The following is a 15,220-nucleotide window of genomic DNA, read 5'->3' as shown; positions in this document are numbered from 1 at the left end:
TTTGGAAAACAAATCAACCATCACAAATGTTGAGCAATATATCCTCTTTATTTAGTGGCACATTTAAATTTACAGCAACAAACTTCCTCTGTTCTTTTGGAAAAATGTTTTGTGTAAGCCCTCTACATGTTTGGTTACTTTCTTTCAAGCTCTGGTATCTGTCACAGGTTGCTAGATGTTTTCTACTCCCCTTGAAATACTAAAGAAATAAATATTTTCTTGATTTTTCTGAATAAATTTTAGTGTCCCACATTGTCCAAACTGCATATTTTATGAACACATCTGTAAACCACTCTGGCCAATAAAACTTCCAAATGTTACTGTCAACTCTTATCCTCCTAAACATGTTATACACTTTATAACATTTTTCTGCCTTTTGTCTCTCCTGTTTTACCAATCATATGTTTAATAGTATGCAGTTTCGGTTATGATTTCGATTTCTTCTGGTATCATTGCAGATGCTTCTTAACTCATTATCAAATTTTATCCCCTTCAAATACATTAACTTAAGCTTCTTCTCACATTCACCTCTATTGTCTTCAAATTCACTCTCATTGGTAGTCTCTGACAGTCAGGTTGTTTTTAATTTTGTGTGTGTGTTTTTGTTATTGGTGCAGCCCTTTGTGTGCATGATTGGTTCCTGCTGAATACTATTTGGACACTGTGTTTGAGTTGTTGGTGCTTTGATGGACTAAAATTGTGTTCAGTTTATTGGTCATGTAATTAAAACATGCCCATCTCATTGTCAGTGCTTCCTGTTTTGATACAGAATGGTAAAGTTAGGTCTGTGTAGAATTTTACTTTTGTGATGGTTTCAAATTTCCGTTCTTGAGACAAAATTCCTTCTTCAGTAATGTAGTGACCAAAATATTTGAATTTCTTTGCAGGAAATTTCCAGTTTTCCAACTTCAGTGATATCAGCAAAATATGAAATGGGGTAAATGACATTGGTACCAGAAGTACTCTCCTCCGCACATCACAAAATGCTAATGGAATATAGATGCACAGGCAGTAAAGTTCTTAGTAATAGGTTAGAGTACGGTAATACAGTAGTTTATCTGTGAGGAATGGTTACAGCTGTGATTTACAATTCACAAAAACTGATAAAGACATATGGTCCTGAACTGGCAGTGAGGAAAATCTTTACAGTAGGTTGTTGTTTTTCACATGTATAACCGTTTTTCTGCAAGAGTCACTCATAATAGAAAAGTAAGGTGTTTCTGTGTTAATTTCTGATATACAAGTAAAAATGCTGGAAGTGATGTTGCAAATATTTGTAGTAAGTAAGTAATTTTAAATTAATGTACAAAGTAATTATAGAAGAATGTTTTCATAACAGACAGAGAAATAAGCAAAAGCTATGTAAGAGAATGCACTTACTCATTAGAAGCTGAAATAAACCCACAGGGTTTGAAGTGGATTATGCATTAATCAATAAAACAGTAATTGTCTTTGTGAATCATAGAAGGCCACAGAGAAATAGACAAGTGCAGAAAGCTGTGGAAAAAGATTAAGCTTTTTAATTTGTTATGCTTATGCTAGCAATAGTTTTTGAATGTTTGTGTGCTTTAGACAGTTTATTGTGTTTTAAAACTACAGTGTACTTTGCATTTAATTAAATGTCATTCATTTGTAAAAATTGCTACAAGGAATTTCTTTTATAAACAGATCAAAGTGGCACAACCGAATGACTTACCAGCTTCAGGCCAAGAAATTCAAGTGTGCCTGAAGGTACAAGCAGCGGGAGAGTGGAACCGAGCTCTTGTTGCGTGTAAGAATTTCACATCAGATTCTGATGGTTTTGTGGACTTTGTTGTTCCTCCACAGCACCAGAATATTGTTCTTCTTTCATTTGTGGTAAAATTTTTGTTATAGTTTAACATCAAAATTAGTATTACCATTAATATCTTAACACTGAAATTGTTTGCAGACCTTTTAACTTTATTTTCATTTATTTGAGTAACTTATTTTTACTTTAATTTGTGCCTAGGGTGAATCACTATCATATTATAGTTGAAACAATGGAAAATGTGGAATGGAATAATTATATGATTTGGATACATCGCCACTCACTACCTAGAGGAGGTGCTGAGGGGTAGAAAGGCACATGTAAAAGTAGACTATTGGAAAATACCAGCTCTCCGACAAAGTCCTTTATCAGATCTCTCTCTCTCTCTCTCTCTCTCTCTCTCTCTCTCTCTCTCTCTCTCACACACACACACACACACACACACATGTTCACTCCTGCACAACTCTCATTATACAATTTATCTGTTGACTAGCCATGCATGTGTGAGTTGCACATGTATGAATGTGCAGTTTGTCTCTCATCTGATGAAGGAATAATATTGTAATTGCCTAATTTTGCTATACAACCATATTATGAAGTTCTCCAGGATGACCCTACATTGATAAAGCAGTTGTTAAACACAAAGTGAACGAACACCAATGTAAGGAAGGGCCAGACTGTCAATTTCTGCTACACAAAATCCAAGATAGCATTTAAGTATAAGTTAGTGGGAAGAATACTTAAGTATCTAGGCATAACATTTGATAGCAAATAGCATTGGTATCTTCAAATTTGCAAGGCAAACAGTCCTCTTCCAAGTAAAGATAATCTCTAGCGGCTCTTCAAAGAAGGTAAAACAAGAGTTATGTTGTTCCTTGGTAAGACCTCATCTAGAGTACAGCAGTTCTGTATGGGACCCATATCAGCCATAGCTGGTTTCAGAACAGGAAACTGTGTAACAAAAGCCCGAAAGATTTGCCTAGTAATATTTTGAGTGATTAGTAATGTCACTGCTCTGATGAAGAGCATAAATAGAGCGCATTCTAAATCTGAGAAAGATCCACCAGATTAGTTAGCACTTATGGGGCTGTTGGAGGTTGTATTATATAGTCTGATATTAAAAATAAGATGAATGAAGGTGAAGGCAGAGATTAGGCCATTCCCACAAACTACAAGCTACACTACAAGGAGTCTGCAGTCAGATATTTTTCTTACAGATAAAGGAAAAAGGGCATAAAATGGTTTACTGAGAGAAGTGTTCAATCCCTACGCTGAGACACTACAGTTTTTCAGGAAAACACTGAAATTGAGTTACTGAAGGCTTAAATTAAGTGGTCATGTGACCCTCCAACCTCATGTAAGTCGTAGATGTGAAGTAGTGTATACACACAGGTTGGTTGTATCAGTACAGAAAGATGGAGTGACATGAAGGTAGGACATAAAGACAGGAAGAGCTACCCTGTTTGGTAGTGCCCATGTTCACATCATGAATGAAGTTGTCCATTGTGTGTATGAGGTAAGCCTCGCAGCCATGTAACATGGTATAAGAAGAATGGCTATAAAAAGATACTAAACAACACAACCAGACATGAGAGTCACACTGTCATAATGACAACTGGTTGCAAACTCAGCAGAAACAGGTGTTATCAGTGCAACCAGCCTGTGAGTGAACATTGTGAAGAAACTGCTTGCACTGGACATTTTTAGTCGGGTATCTTATAAAAAGGGCATTGCTAGCTGTGTTAGTTAAACTTCACATGTTCAGTGGTCCAAAATATTGACTGTAGATGACTGAAGGCATTTGAGGTGCTCCAACAAGTTGCAGTTTCCTGCTTTTTGAATGCTGAAAGGCATCGACAGTACTGGTGACCCCTGAGGCATTTAATGCTATATTTTTAAGGTGTTTTACATACCATGACTTGCACCCACTCATTCAGGTTATGATAAACATGAACTGGGTTGTTTATTTCAGCATTGATGCTGACAATGTTGCCCTTCATTTTAGAAATTCATGATGCATATGCTGCCGACACTCCCATGTTTCAAGATGACAACAGCTATGTTCAGCAGGCTGTAAGGCTCCACACATATCGTTCTGGTATGACAAACACTCAGGTATCCTATCATGCCTCAACTGACCAGCTAAACCACCCAGTGCTAAGCCTGTGTAAAATTTATAGGATGGTAGCTTATGGGATCTAATCATCAATGAGTGGCTTCAGCTGAAGACAGTATAACTGAAGAAACTTACAGCCTCTCTTTCGCACTGAACTGTGGCCATTGTGAAGGCTGGGGAAGATGACTAATTTTTGGTCTAGTTTGGTTAATAATAGTTCCCTCAATGCATCTCTACATTCCTTACTGAGCAGCCTTCAGTTTTTGAATTGTTGTGGTCATGTCGTACTACTGTAAATTGAAACTGCTAATTGGCTACACACTGATTGTGAACTTTCAGCTAACGAAGCATTGGAAACTTAGTTCTGAGAACTCTTTCTAGTTTACCAAGTGCACTCCTGGCTCGTTTTTCGCAACTGTTTATTTCTTTCGGTAGCCATCTGTGCATTGTCTTCAACTGCCCTAAATTAAAAAAATCTTCAGTTGATTCTATGACTTCTTTGTTGATTGGTACAGTTCTCTTTTCATTGTTTTGATTATACATTATTTTAGTTATAATGTAGTTGCGATTTCAATGTCTACTTCCAAACTTGCTTTATTAAGTTCTTCAGACCTATTCCATTAATACATATACCTTTTTCATTTTTGCCATTTAAGAATTTGGTAACTTCCTCTAGGGAGGCTGAGAATAGATTTGGTGCTATGGAATTTCCTTGTCTGACACCTTTTTCAATTTGTAACACTCCTGTGTCCTGTTTTACTTTAATGAAAGCTGTAGTTTTCATGTATTTATTTTCTGTATAATAATGAAAGTTACATCAGTGTCATATTTTTCATTAGCAAATTTAAGTTTTTCAAAATGGTGATTTTCAGACAATGTGTTACTCATAGCTAAATTCGGGACTTTTTTATGACTCACAAGTTGTCCATTGTGCAGTATTCATGTCTATAGCTAGCTTCTTTCTTTTGCTCAATTAAAATAAAATCTGTCCTTTTGTGCAGATTGTGACAGTTTTATTGAATAATTTATACATGCCAGTAACTGAAATGAGACTGATACATTTGTAGTAGTTCATATCTTGTGTGTATGCTTTGTTGTGATGTACATGATCCAGACACATTACTGTGATAACAGTCTAACAGTGTCAACATGCAGTAACCATTCAGACACCAAGTGGCAGCACAAGCAGTGAAGGATGTATAAAGCATGCAGGAAACAGTGCAATGATTGTCATAACACAGAAATGGAGCAATTTATCTTACACCCAAAATGGCAAGACCATTGACTTTTGGATCAGGGGTGGAAGCATTTCTGAAGTGGCTGAGTTTGTGAACTGTTTCGAATGCCGCCGTGATTAAAGTGCACTGATCTTGGCAAAATAGTATTATCCAACATAGGCAACTGTGGTGCACCATGGGCCATAGATGACGGAGATGACAGGAGAACAGTGGCTGCAGAGGTATGTACACGCAAATAGACGTGCAACTGCTGAGCAATTGATTGCCCACATGAACAAAGGGGCTACCAACAGTGTCTTCCAACATCCATTCAGCAAATGTTCTTGTGTATGGGACTCTGCACCAGGTGCCTGGTTCATCCACCCATACTAACGAATGCAACTGAGTGGTGATTGTTGGTCTTTACAATGAATCATGTTTTATGCTCCATCAGACTGATGGTTATTGGTGTGTACAGCATGAAATGTTGGAGCAAATATCCTGCAACAATCATTAGAAGGGCCCAGGACACTGGTGGGAGTGTTATGGTCTTGAAAATGTTTTCACGGCATTTCCTGGGTAGTCTTATCATTTTGGAAGGCACAATGGATCAACACAAGTATGCATCTATCCTTGTGGACCATGTCTACTGCTACATGCAGTTTATTTTTCCTCAGGATCATGGCATCTACCAGCAGGACAATGAAATGTGTCACACGTCTTGCAGTGTATGCTTGTGGTTCAAAGAACTCCAGGATTAGTTTACCATACTCTCCTTGCTACCAAACTCCCCAAATAGGAACCCAGTCAAGAATCTGTGGGCCCACCTTGACCAGGCTGTTGTTGCCATTGGTCCTCAGCAGAGAAACCTAGCACAGCAAGCCACAGCACTAGAGTCAGCATGGCTCCACATCCCTGTTGGTACCTTGCAGAACCTCACTGGCTCTCTTCCTGTACTTCTTAAAGCAGCCTGCACTAGTTATTCAGGTTTGTGAACACCATCACTGCCTGTTACCTATGCTTTCTTCACATGTCTGTTGGTTTTGTACACATCATCTAGCACTATTGCCGAAATTTCATTATTTTCATAATTGAATCTATGTGTTTTGATTCATCTCTTGAACTGTACAAACTATTCAAGAAATATTCATTTTCTTGCATAATTCTCTGTGTGTTTGATAAATTTTTGATTATTTTTTTTCAGATGTTCCAAATTTTTATTGTACTGAAAACATTTATGAATAGCTATGTTTAATTTACCCTGTTCAATCACATTGCTATTACTGATGGAATGGAATTCTTTCCTGCTATTAATAGTTAACTGGTTCATTGTGAGATGACTTCCTTTTTTTTCTTTGTACCTGCAACATTTTTTAGTGTTTATGGAAGTATTGATACTTTTCACATTTCATCTGTGTGCAATCATCAATTTATAATATGTTGAATTTACTACATAATTTAATCTGGCATGCTTTCTTATTTTTTAGTTAATTCTCATAAACTACACTTCTAGCTTCCTGCCTCATGAGTTTCTTTCTTTCTTGCTTTTGTTTCTTTCTAGCTATGTGTCTATTTTTACTCTGCATCTCAAGAGCTTGCCATCACTTGAAATTGTAACATGATTTAGGGCCATCATATCCTATACAATTCCCTTTTTCTTTCATAAAGTATAGCCAGTACCATGTCGTCCTTTGCCAAGTACAATTTCTTTTTACTGTCCTCTGGAAGACCATGTTAAAGGCAAATTTCTCCTCCTTATCTATTGGTATTTTGCATTATTTCTCATCATCTCTATAGTGTATACTATAATTTTTTTATGTTTTTTCTATTTTGCTCCATCCCCTTCCATCATGTGTTTATTGTTTTCTGTTCCTTCTAATTCATTTTTTTTATAGTGCTTGCCTATGTAGTATAATATTTCACTTCCTTCTTCGTCACTAAAGGTAGGTTGCACACATCCTGGGGTTTGAGCTGAAGACAAGTACTGGCCAACCATTCTGTCTTCTTGTAATCTGACAGTTATCTCGGGTGATTTTTCTTTGATACAACAATCAATACTCACACTCATGGTTCACTTCCAGAAGAAGTCATGTGGAACTAATTTTATGCCCACTTATTTAATGTAATTATCAAAAATTGGCTGTGTTGTAGAAGTGAAGAATGTGTTTGAGATAGTTTTCTAAACTGCACTGGGACGTCTAGAAGAAACTTACATAATATAAGTGATTTCAAATCTGGAATGCTTGCGGCAGTAATATTACAACATGAGAATGACATATTTATGAGACTTCTCTCAGACCAATGAAAAGAGGAGTTTGATATTATGTGTAAGATGTAAGAACAAGGAAGATGAAGGTCTGGGTTATTATTGTCAGCCAATGTGCACTTTTAAGCAAAATGCAGTAATTGGCAGTATCCTCTAGGATATAGTCTCTCAGGAAGGACATTTTGGTAGGTGTTTATTTTTAATCCTGTAGGTAATAATTCATACTACAACTTGCAATACACAGTCAGAAATTATGTTGAGTGCATCAGTGGGTACATACTGTGCATTTCTGTGATGGCTGCACACTGTAATTGAATGTCTGAAGATATTCTCTAAAAATGTTTTTTACTAATAGCTTACATGAAACTTGATATTTTCCTAGAAATGAAATCAGCTATGATTTGTGTCATTTCATTATAAATAACAAAAATTATGAAAAAATAGAGATGGTGCATGTAGGCAATGACATACTCCAGCAGCTATGTTTATATAACAACAATACCATTTCTTGAACTTTCCCTGACTGCTAAGGTTTTTTGTTATGAACTGGTAGATATTGAAATACTTTATTGGGGACTGCTAGTATTTAGCAAAAGGTTACTACCAGCATTAACAGATCTGACAATATCATAACCGTGTAACCTTGTGGAAGCCGTTAAAGTAGGTATTAAATGTCATGTTGTGTGTTTGCGGCACTATTTTCAAAATAAATGGGAAAGTATTTCCAGCCTAGTTGTGGGCACTACCTATGACTCATCCAAAAAGATTTTTTAAAATATAGACTGAAGAAGCAATAAAAATAACTAGCAATATCACCAAATGCCTCTTTTGAGAACTGACACAGAATTGGCAGCAATAAGTAACATTGTGAAAAACAAATATGTAAATCAGTCATTACTTCATTGTGTTGCTTCTATTTTTGAAATCTTACAAGACACACAAGACATGTTTAGTTCCAGCACTACATGAGGTGGACAGAGCTTGCACTCCCTTGTGCAGCTCCTCTACCTTCAGCAGTCTGTGTGCTGAATGGGGCTTGCTTCTTCTCCGATCTGCCTCCCTCGCTCCACTATGAATTATCAGGAGCAGTTCAGCATATAGTAGTTAAACATTGGGTTAGAACATGAAGTTTTCTGAATTTCCTTGTTTAATTTGAGGTGAGCTTAACTAGCCTCACCTGATGGTTGAGTAATGAAAGTTTACCCTAGTGTAATAGTGAAGGAGGATATGCAGATCCGTAACATTTGAGAATGGTTAGAGGGAAACATAATTTGTGTACTAATCATGACAAATCATATTTGATGATCTTTTACAAGCTCAATAATTGTGATTATGTTAATGCTTCTCATAGACAAAGAAGCATCTTTTCTAATAAAAATCAGGTCATGTATCGCAGTGAATTAATTTCATTATGAAATTTGTTGCCATATTAAGCCTTGAGCAGGTGCGCCATTTTTGTAGCATGAGTGGGCACATGGCATACAATGTACATATCTAAAAAATAGCAGTCTTTAAGTTACCAAGATAAACATGTATGAGCAGAATCACAGTTTACTCTTAGTTTAATTCAACGATGATGAAATAAACTTATGTTATGTGAGCTACATTGTAATGTAATTACACAATAATAAAATAAATTTTTGTTATATTTTTCTGATGTCGGGTACACACTCAAAGCATTAAACAATGGAGTTACATCCGATAACAGCCAGCCTTATTCAATTGCTAATTATTTTGTATGCAACCGCTTCATTGTGGGATAGTGCCGCTGTTTCAGTCTGGGTCATTTTCTGGCACGGATTGTACATTTTATCTCACCTAGCTCACAGTTTATTTTATATTATTGCTGCTCACTTGGATGTATAGTACATACATACAACACAACTTAGTGCTGTGTCAGGTAAAACAATAATGAAGGAATAGATATCGGTTTGACATTGCAAAGCAATAATCGAACAGTACAAGGTAATTTTACTTGTGGTTGGCATACTTTACATGGCGTGCCCTCTCAAGAATTAATACTGTGCTGGATCAAGTCATGAACATAGACTCTTGGCAATTGAGCTCCCCAGACATGACTCATGACCAAGCTTAAGGCTTTAATTCTGCCAGTATTACTCTTATACTTTCCAAAACCACAAAAGTTGTTCATATCTTCATGGAATAGCACTCCAAGAAAAAAGGATATCAGTGAGAAATGAGGTGACCACAGTGGTAGGGTCAATATGTTGCTGTAACAGAGCTGAGACACTTCTTAACACGTTAAAGCTAGGAACTGGACTGGAAGCCACACATGGAACCTCACCTTTCACTGGAAAAGCTCTTACTAATGAAATAAAAGAGATACTAGCAGAATTGAGGCTCTGATGATGGTTTGTGAGTTTTTTGTGGTTATTGCAGTTGCTAAGAACACTGCCTCAAAAAGGTAATAGTTTTGTTCCAATTTCCAGTCCAGCGAAAAGTGCTAATCTTGTAGTACATTTCACATCAGTGCTCACTGGGGTTCTTCTGGTCATTACATTACTGGATCACAAGCCAAAGCAGGTGTATTTGCATGAGCACGGAACTCTACTGAATAGTTCACTTTATATATGTCACTTGGAGTGGTGTTCAAAGTCATGCTCGAGCAGACAGTAATAGCACTTGCTTAATCCTGACCACTATTCATCTGTACTGAAATTCTATCATACTATCTGCACTTTTAATGATTTTTAAAATTAAGAATGTAAATATTTGAGTGTAATGATCTTTGTTTGTAATGTAAGACATAAAAGTGGAATCCAGTCATTGCCATTTTTATTGGCAACACCATTTGTGATGGTGAAGTATAGGGTCCAGTTTAAAGACCTCTGGTATTTCAGAAGGTAGTCACAAACAAACAAATAAAAATACAGAAAACATACTTTGATTTGTGGATAACCTTAGTTGGTTTTAAAAATTATATCTGGCAAATAGCATCCTTCATTGTTGACAAAGACTTCTCCAGAGTTGTGCAAGTCCTTTATGTCATTTCTGGAGGAAAGGTGGCCACTTCCTGTGTCATTACCTCCTTATGTGCTTATTGGGGCAGGGGGGGGGGGGGGGGGGTTTGGGGGCAGGCGATGTCTGCTTGGTCCACAACAAGCTGATAGCTGATTTAACTTAGGTCTCCGTCATGTAACAGTAGCAATTTGAATTACCCGTTACTATTAAGATACCTTCTTTCAAAAAATAAATAAATAAAATACAAACCCCAAACACATAATTCAGCATATGTGCACCAAAATGTGACATGATGTCAGTGAAATGGTTGCTGGTGAGGTGCCTGAGAGTTTTCTTCTGTTAACATGTGGAAATTTTTTTGGTTTATATTAACTAACAAGCGGAAGTGAGCCTCAGCAGAACAAATGAAAACAGCACCAGGGGAATATTCTGAAGACTTTCCTCACACGCAGCTCTGCGAGTTTCAAAATCTCTCTCACTTCATTCTTGGGTAACCATTATTTTATAGGGGTGTATGTGAAGATCTCTGTGCAGATGATCTTATCAGACAATCCCAGGGCAGCTGCATGTTTAAGTTCTTAACTTTTTGGAGATTGTTGGATGGACACCCTCACATGTGCCATATTTTCCACTGTCATTACAGTCAGAGTTCATCCAGTAGATTTTCTTTTCAGTACAGAACCTGATGCTCTGAATTTTGATATCACAACTCAAAAGTTTTTCTATCAGAAACAGAGTCTTGTCAGCCAAGTTCGAACCAAATGCAAAATGCTTGTGGAGTAGTAATCACAGAACAACTATTATGAATATATTCCTCCACAACAAACACACAATGCCCACCTAGCCAAGCCACTGTGCCTGCTTAAAATGGCATGTACAGTGCCATTGATCTATACCTCCTCCACACCAGTGACCCAGTCACTACTCACACAATGGCCTGTCCAAATATTAGACGTCTTTCTGCTGAACCATACACATTAATGCCAACAACAACCTAATTGTGTGTCCCCTTGAGTGGCCATGCCATTCAGAAAAATACTACAAATATTTTAAAATTTCTGATACGAAGGATGTGAAAGTACTTAGTTTGATTAGGAGGAGCATTGTTTTCCAATCAAGCAGTTGGGTACAACGTGGACTCAAGAATTATGCAGATAGATAAAAAGACATGTTGTGTTCAGAGTGGAGTGGCATTAAACTGAGTCCACTCAGAATTGTGAGCTCAGTTGGCAGTTGGGAAGCTGTACTAATGAAGAAGCTATATTGCTATTTAAGCATGACAAACTGAAGAACCTATACTTGGATCTGAGAATAGTGGGAACAGAGGAATGTGGATAATGTGTGTACTGAGTGATTAAGCGAACTTCAGTGACCATGTGTATATGTATCGTCTGTATAACTAAAGCTGTATACTGCCACAGAAGCATGAAACTTTCATTAGAATTTATAGAATTACTTGTTATAACAAGCTCATCATGGTAATACTATGTAACCCTTTATTCCTCTATTGTTAATTCCATGCATCATTTTTATTATAGTGTAACCAGCATGTTTGGAAGAATTAACTGAAAACGTGTGTTTTATTCTATTGCTACCTTAGTTCCTTAGTGCTTAATCTGTGAATAGTGTTTATCTGGTGTGTAGCTGGTGTCAACAATACCATTTTTCTTCACAAAATGGTGACAACCATTGTTTTCAGTACCATATGTTGAGTCAGTTACAGAAGTGTTGTGCAGAATATTGTAATAGTCAATCTACACAAAGGATGATACCATCTGCCTATTGTAAGAAAATCTCAGAAAGTAGTTTAAACTGAGGGAAATAATTTAAAAACCTACTAATGTTTTGAGATTTATCATTCTAATATATTTTTATTGACAATTCATAATTTATGTTTTATGGTGGTACTTCTTTCTTATAATATTCCATTCTTTTGTTGCAGGCAACAGCTGTTGCTTATCAGACAAAATATTATTCTGCAGATAAAAGATGGAGAGTTTTCATGGAGCAGCCTTCTTCATTTTTTGATGTTCATGCATGGTATTCACCATCCAAAAGCTATATAACATTTCTGCATGGAAGTGAGAATGTTGTACGATGCAACACGCATCACAAGATCTCTGTATTGTTTACAGCACAAAATAACACAGCATTTTCTAAATTTCATTACCTGGTATGGACTGTTTCATTCATGAACATCCAAGATGTTTCATATGTTGACTATTCTTATACTATAGCAGTTTCGTATTTGTAATGAAACTGAAGTGCATAATGTTTGTTTGCAGGTGAAGTCTCGTGGTGATATAATTTATTCATCTTCAGTTAACCAACAGGGAATTAGGATTGGGAAGGACTATCTCAAACACCTTCAGAATATGATTGGCTCTATGGATAACAGTGAAGAAAATTCTGTGCATGAGAATACAACAGGTTTAGAAATCAGACATCTGTCATTGAACTTGCACATAACACCTGAAATGTCACCATTGAGCTACTTTATTCTTTATAATATTCGCAAAGACGGTGAAGTTGTTGCAGCAACTCATGTTGTCCACATTGATAAATGCCTACCAAACATTGTAAGTCAACAGCAGCACTTTTCTTTCTGTAAGATAGTTACTTACGTCAGTATCACTCCATACAGGTTGGATACTTATGTTAATACCACTCAGAACAGGTTGGTAGAAGTGCTAACTTTCTATACGCTAATGAAAATGATAAAAAGAATATTCTTAGTGATCTATAATGAAATACGTTCTTACAAATCTGCCACAAAAAAGACCAATCTGTGAATGATTAACTACAAGTATGTAGGTAAAAAAAGATATTCTATAATCCAGAACTCGACAATCCACTTTCAAACTTTCTTCAGACCAGGGTAATCACCTCACCTTTTATTTTCATTTTTATTTGTACAGGCAACAACATCTTACATTCAGTCTAATTCATTCATTCACTCATTTGTTACAGTGTATTCAATGATAATGTTTCAGCAAGGTAAAAAATATTAGGAGGTAACCAGTCCAAAGTATGAATATCTGGAAGCTTGAAGGCAGTGTTCGCTTTGTGTTGTGATATTCTACTCTTTTATATATGCTGAAAAGTTTTTTCACCTTCCCGCAATCTTGTTCATTTTTTGTGGCCATCTTCTGTGATATAACTTCTCATATTTCTGCTTTAGCTACTCTGATTCGTATTTCTTCAAAGTATATTTCTAGTTTCTCCAGAGTACCTTTTTATTATGGAAAATATTTCTATCATCTGTTTATCTTGCCTGTCTATTGAAATCTCATGTCACTTGATCACGAATTAACAGCTACTCTCAGATCCCCCCCCCCCCCTTTCTTCTTTTTCTTCTTCTTTTTTTTTGGGGGGGGGGGGGGCGGCAAGGCAGTTTGATATTTCTGAAACAGTGATGGCTTAAACAGATGTCAGCTGAAAAGTGATCATTAAAACTGGTCTGATATCTGATCACTGATCTGAGTCCTGATGCCCTCTCTGATGTCTTGTGCATACACTTTTCTCAGTTCCATGAAATGTCCCTGTTTTGCAGCTGGTTCTTTTTGCTGATTGTCAGTATTAGGTGAGGCCCTAATATACTAGAAAGATGCTGCAAAGTGAGATACATATTCCACAGTTTTCACTGCATCAATATTCCTTCATTGTTCATTGAACGGTACACTTGTTTGCCCACTGCTTGAATACTTCTCACTGGTGTGGGATCCATACCAGATATGGTTGATAGAAGAGAAAGAGAAGATCCAACAGAGAGCAGTGTGCTTCGTTACAGGATCATTTAGTAACTGCGAAAGCGTTACGGAGATGATAGATAAACTTCAGTGGAAGACTCTGCAAGAGAGACGCTCAGTAGCTTGGTATGGGCTTTTGTTAAAGTTTCAAGAACATACCTTCACCGAAGAATCAAGCAGTATATTGCTCCTCTCCTTGCGAAGAGACCATGAGGATAAAATCAGAGAGATTAGAGCCCACACAGAGGCATACCGACAATCTTTCTTTCCACAAACAATACGAGACTGGAATAGAAGGGAGAACCGATAGAGGTACTCAAGATACCCTCCGCCACACTCCGTCAGGTGGCTTGCAGAGTATGGATGTAGATGTAGATGTAGAACAGGATGCCACAATGAGGCATGACATTTATTAAAAATTTTTTACCAGGAGTGGAAATCTTCATCTTACAGAAATACCTTCAGAAGCACAGCTTTGTTTGCATCCCCGTCATCATGAGTATCATCATCAATAACTTTTTCCATGCAATTGCTTAGGCATTTGTATATAGCCATTAAGCTCAGAGATTTAAAATTCCTTCTGATGGTCTGAGGATGGGTAGGAATACGTTTCTTCCCTACCTCGTCGTCAATGACTGCACATTTTGGAGATTGGAGAAAAAAGGTAGAAATTCCTTCCAGATTGCTGAATAAGGTATGCACTGCTTACTGACTGTCACACAACATTCATGACTGAATTTAACTTATGTGCATAGCAGCAAATAAAGTGAGCATTTTCTTACACTACTTCAGTTTTAACTTGTGCCCATTTTCATGGACATTCATAACAGGAGCATTATCACAAAACTGTGCTATCAGTTGTTCAGGTGTCTCATTTAGTTTCGTTTTGCCTAGCTTCTGGCAACAGCTACAGGTACACTATCCACAATGTGATGTTATGGTCATGCAGAGGAAGTAAATCTTTCACTTATTTTCCCCAGAACCTCATTCTAAATTATTAGGACCAGTTGTGACAAATTTGCACAGTCAGGAGCATCATCAAATTCTACTCTGAGGTAATTTGTCTTTAAAAGGTCATTCTTGATGAGATTGAAACTTACC

The 15,220-nt window shown here is 36.9% G+C and overlaps 1 protein-coding gene across 1 annotated transcript in view; it reads left to right on the top strand.

Moving 5' to 3' along the window:
• LOC124798416 (murinoglobulin-1-like) overlaps window positions 1-15,220 on the top strand; it is a 288,271-nt gene that overhangs the window by 81,421 nt on the left and 191,630 nt on the right. The window contains exons 9-11 of the mRNA XM_047261813.1: window positions 1,676-1,857; window positions 12,313-12,543; window positions 12,656-12,949. Coding sequence (XP_047117769.1) covers window positions 1,676-1,857; window positions 12,313-12,543; window positions 12,656-12,949 — 707 coding nt within the window. The remainder of the gene's footprint in view (window positions 1-1,675; window positions 1,858-12,312; window positions 12,544-12,655; window positions 12,950-15,220) is intronic.

The sequence above is a fragment of the Schistocerca piceifrons genome, chromosome 5, assembly GCF_021461385.2.
Source record: "Schistocerca piceifrons isolate TAMUIC-IGC-003096 chromosome 5, iqSchPice1.1, whole genome shotgun sequence".
Classification (NCBI taxonomy): Eukaryota; Metazoa; Arthropoda; class Insecta; order Orthoptera; family Acrididae; genus Schistocerca; species Schistocerca piceifrons.
Note: the sequence above shows the minus strand (reverse complement) of the source record. Positions and strands in the feature narration are given on the sequence as shown.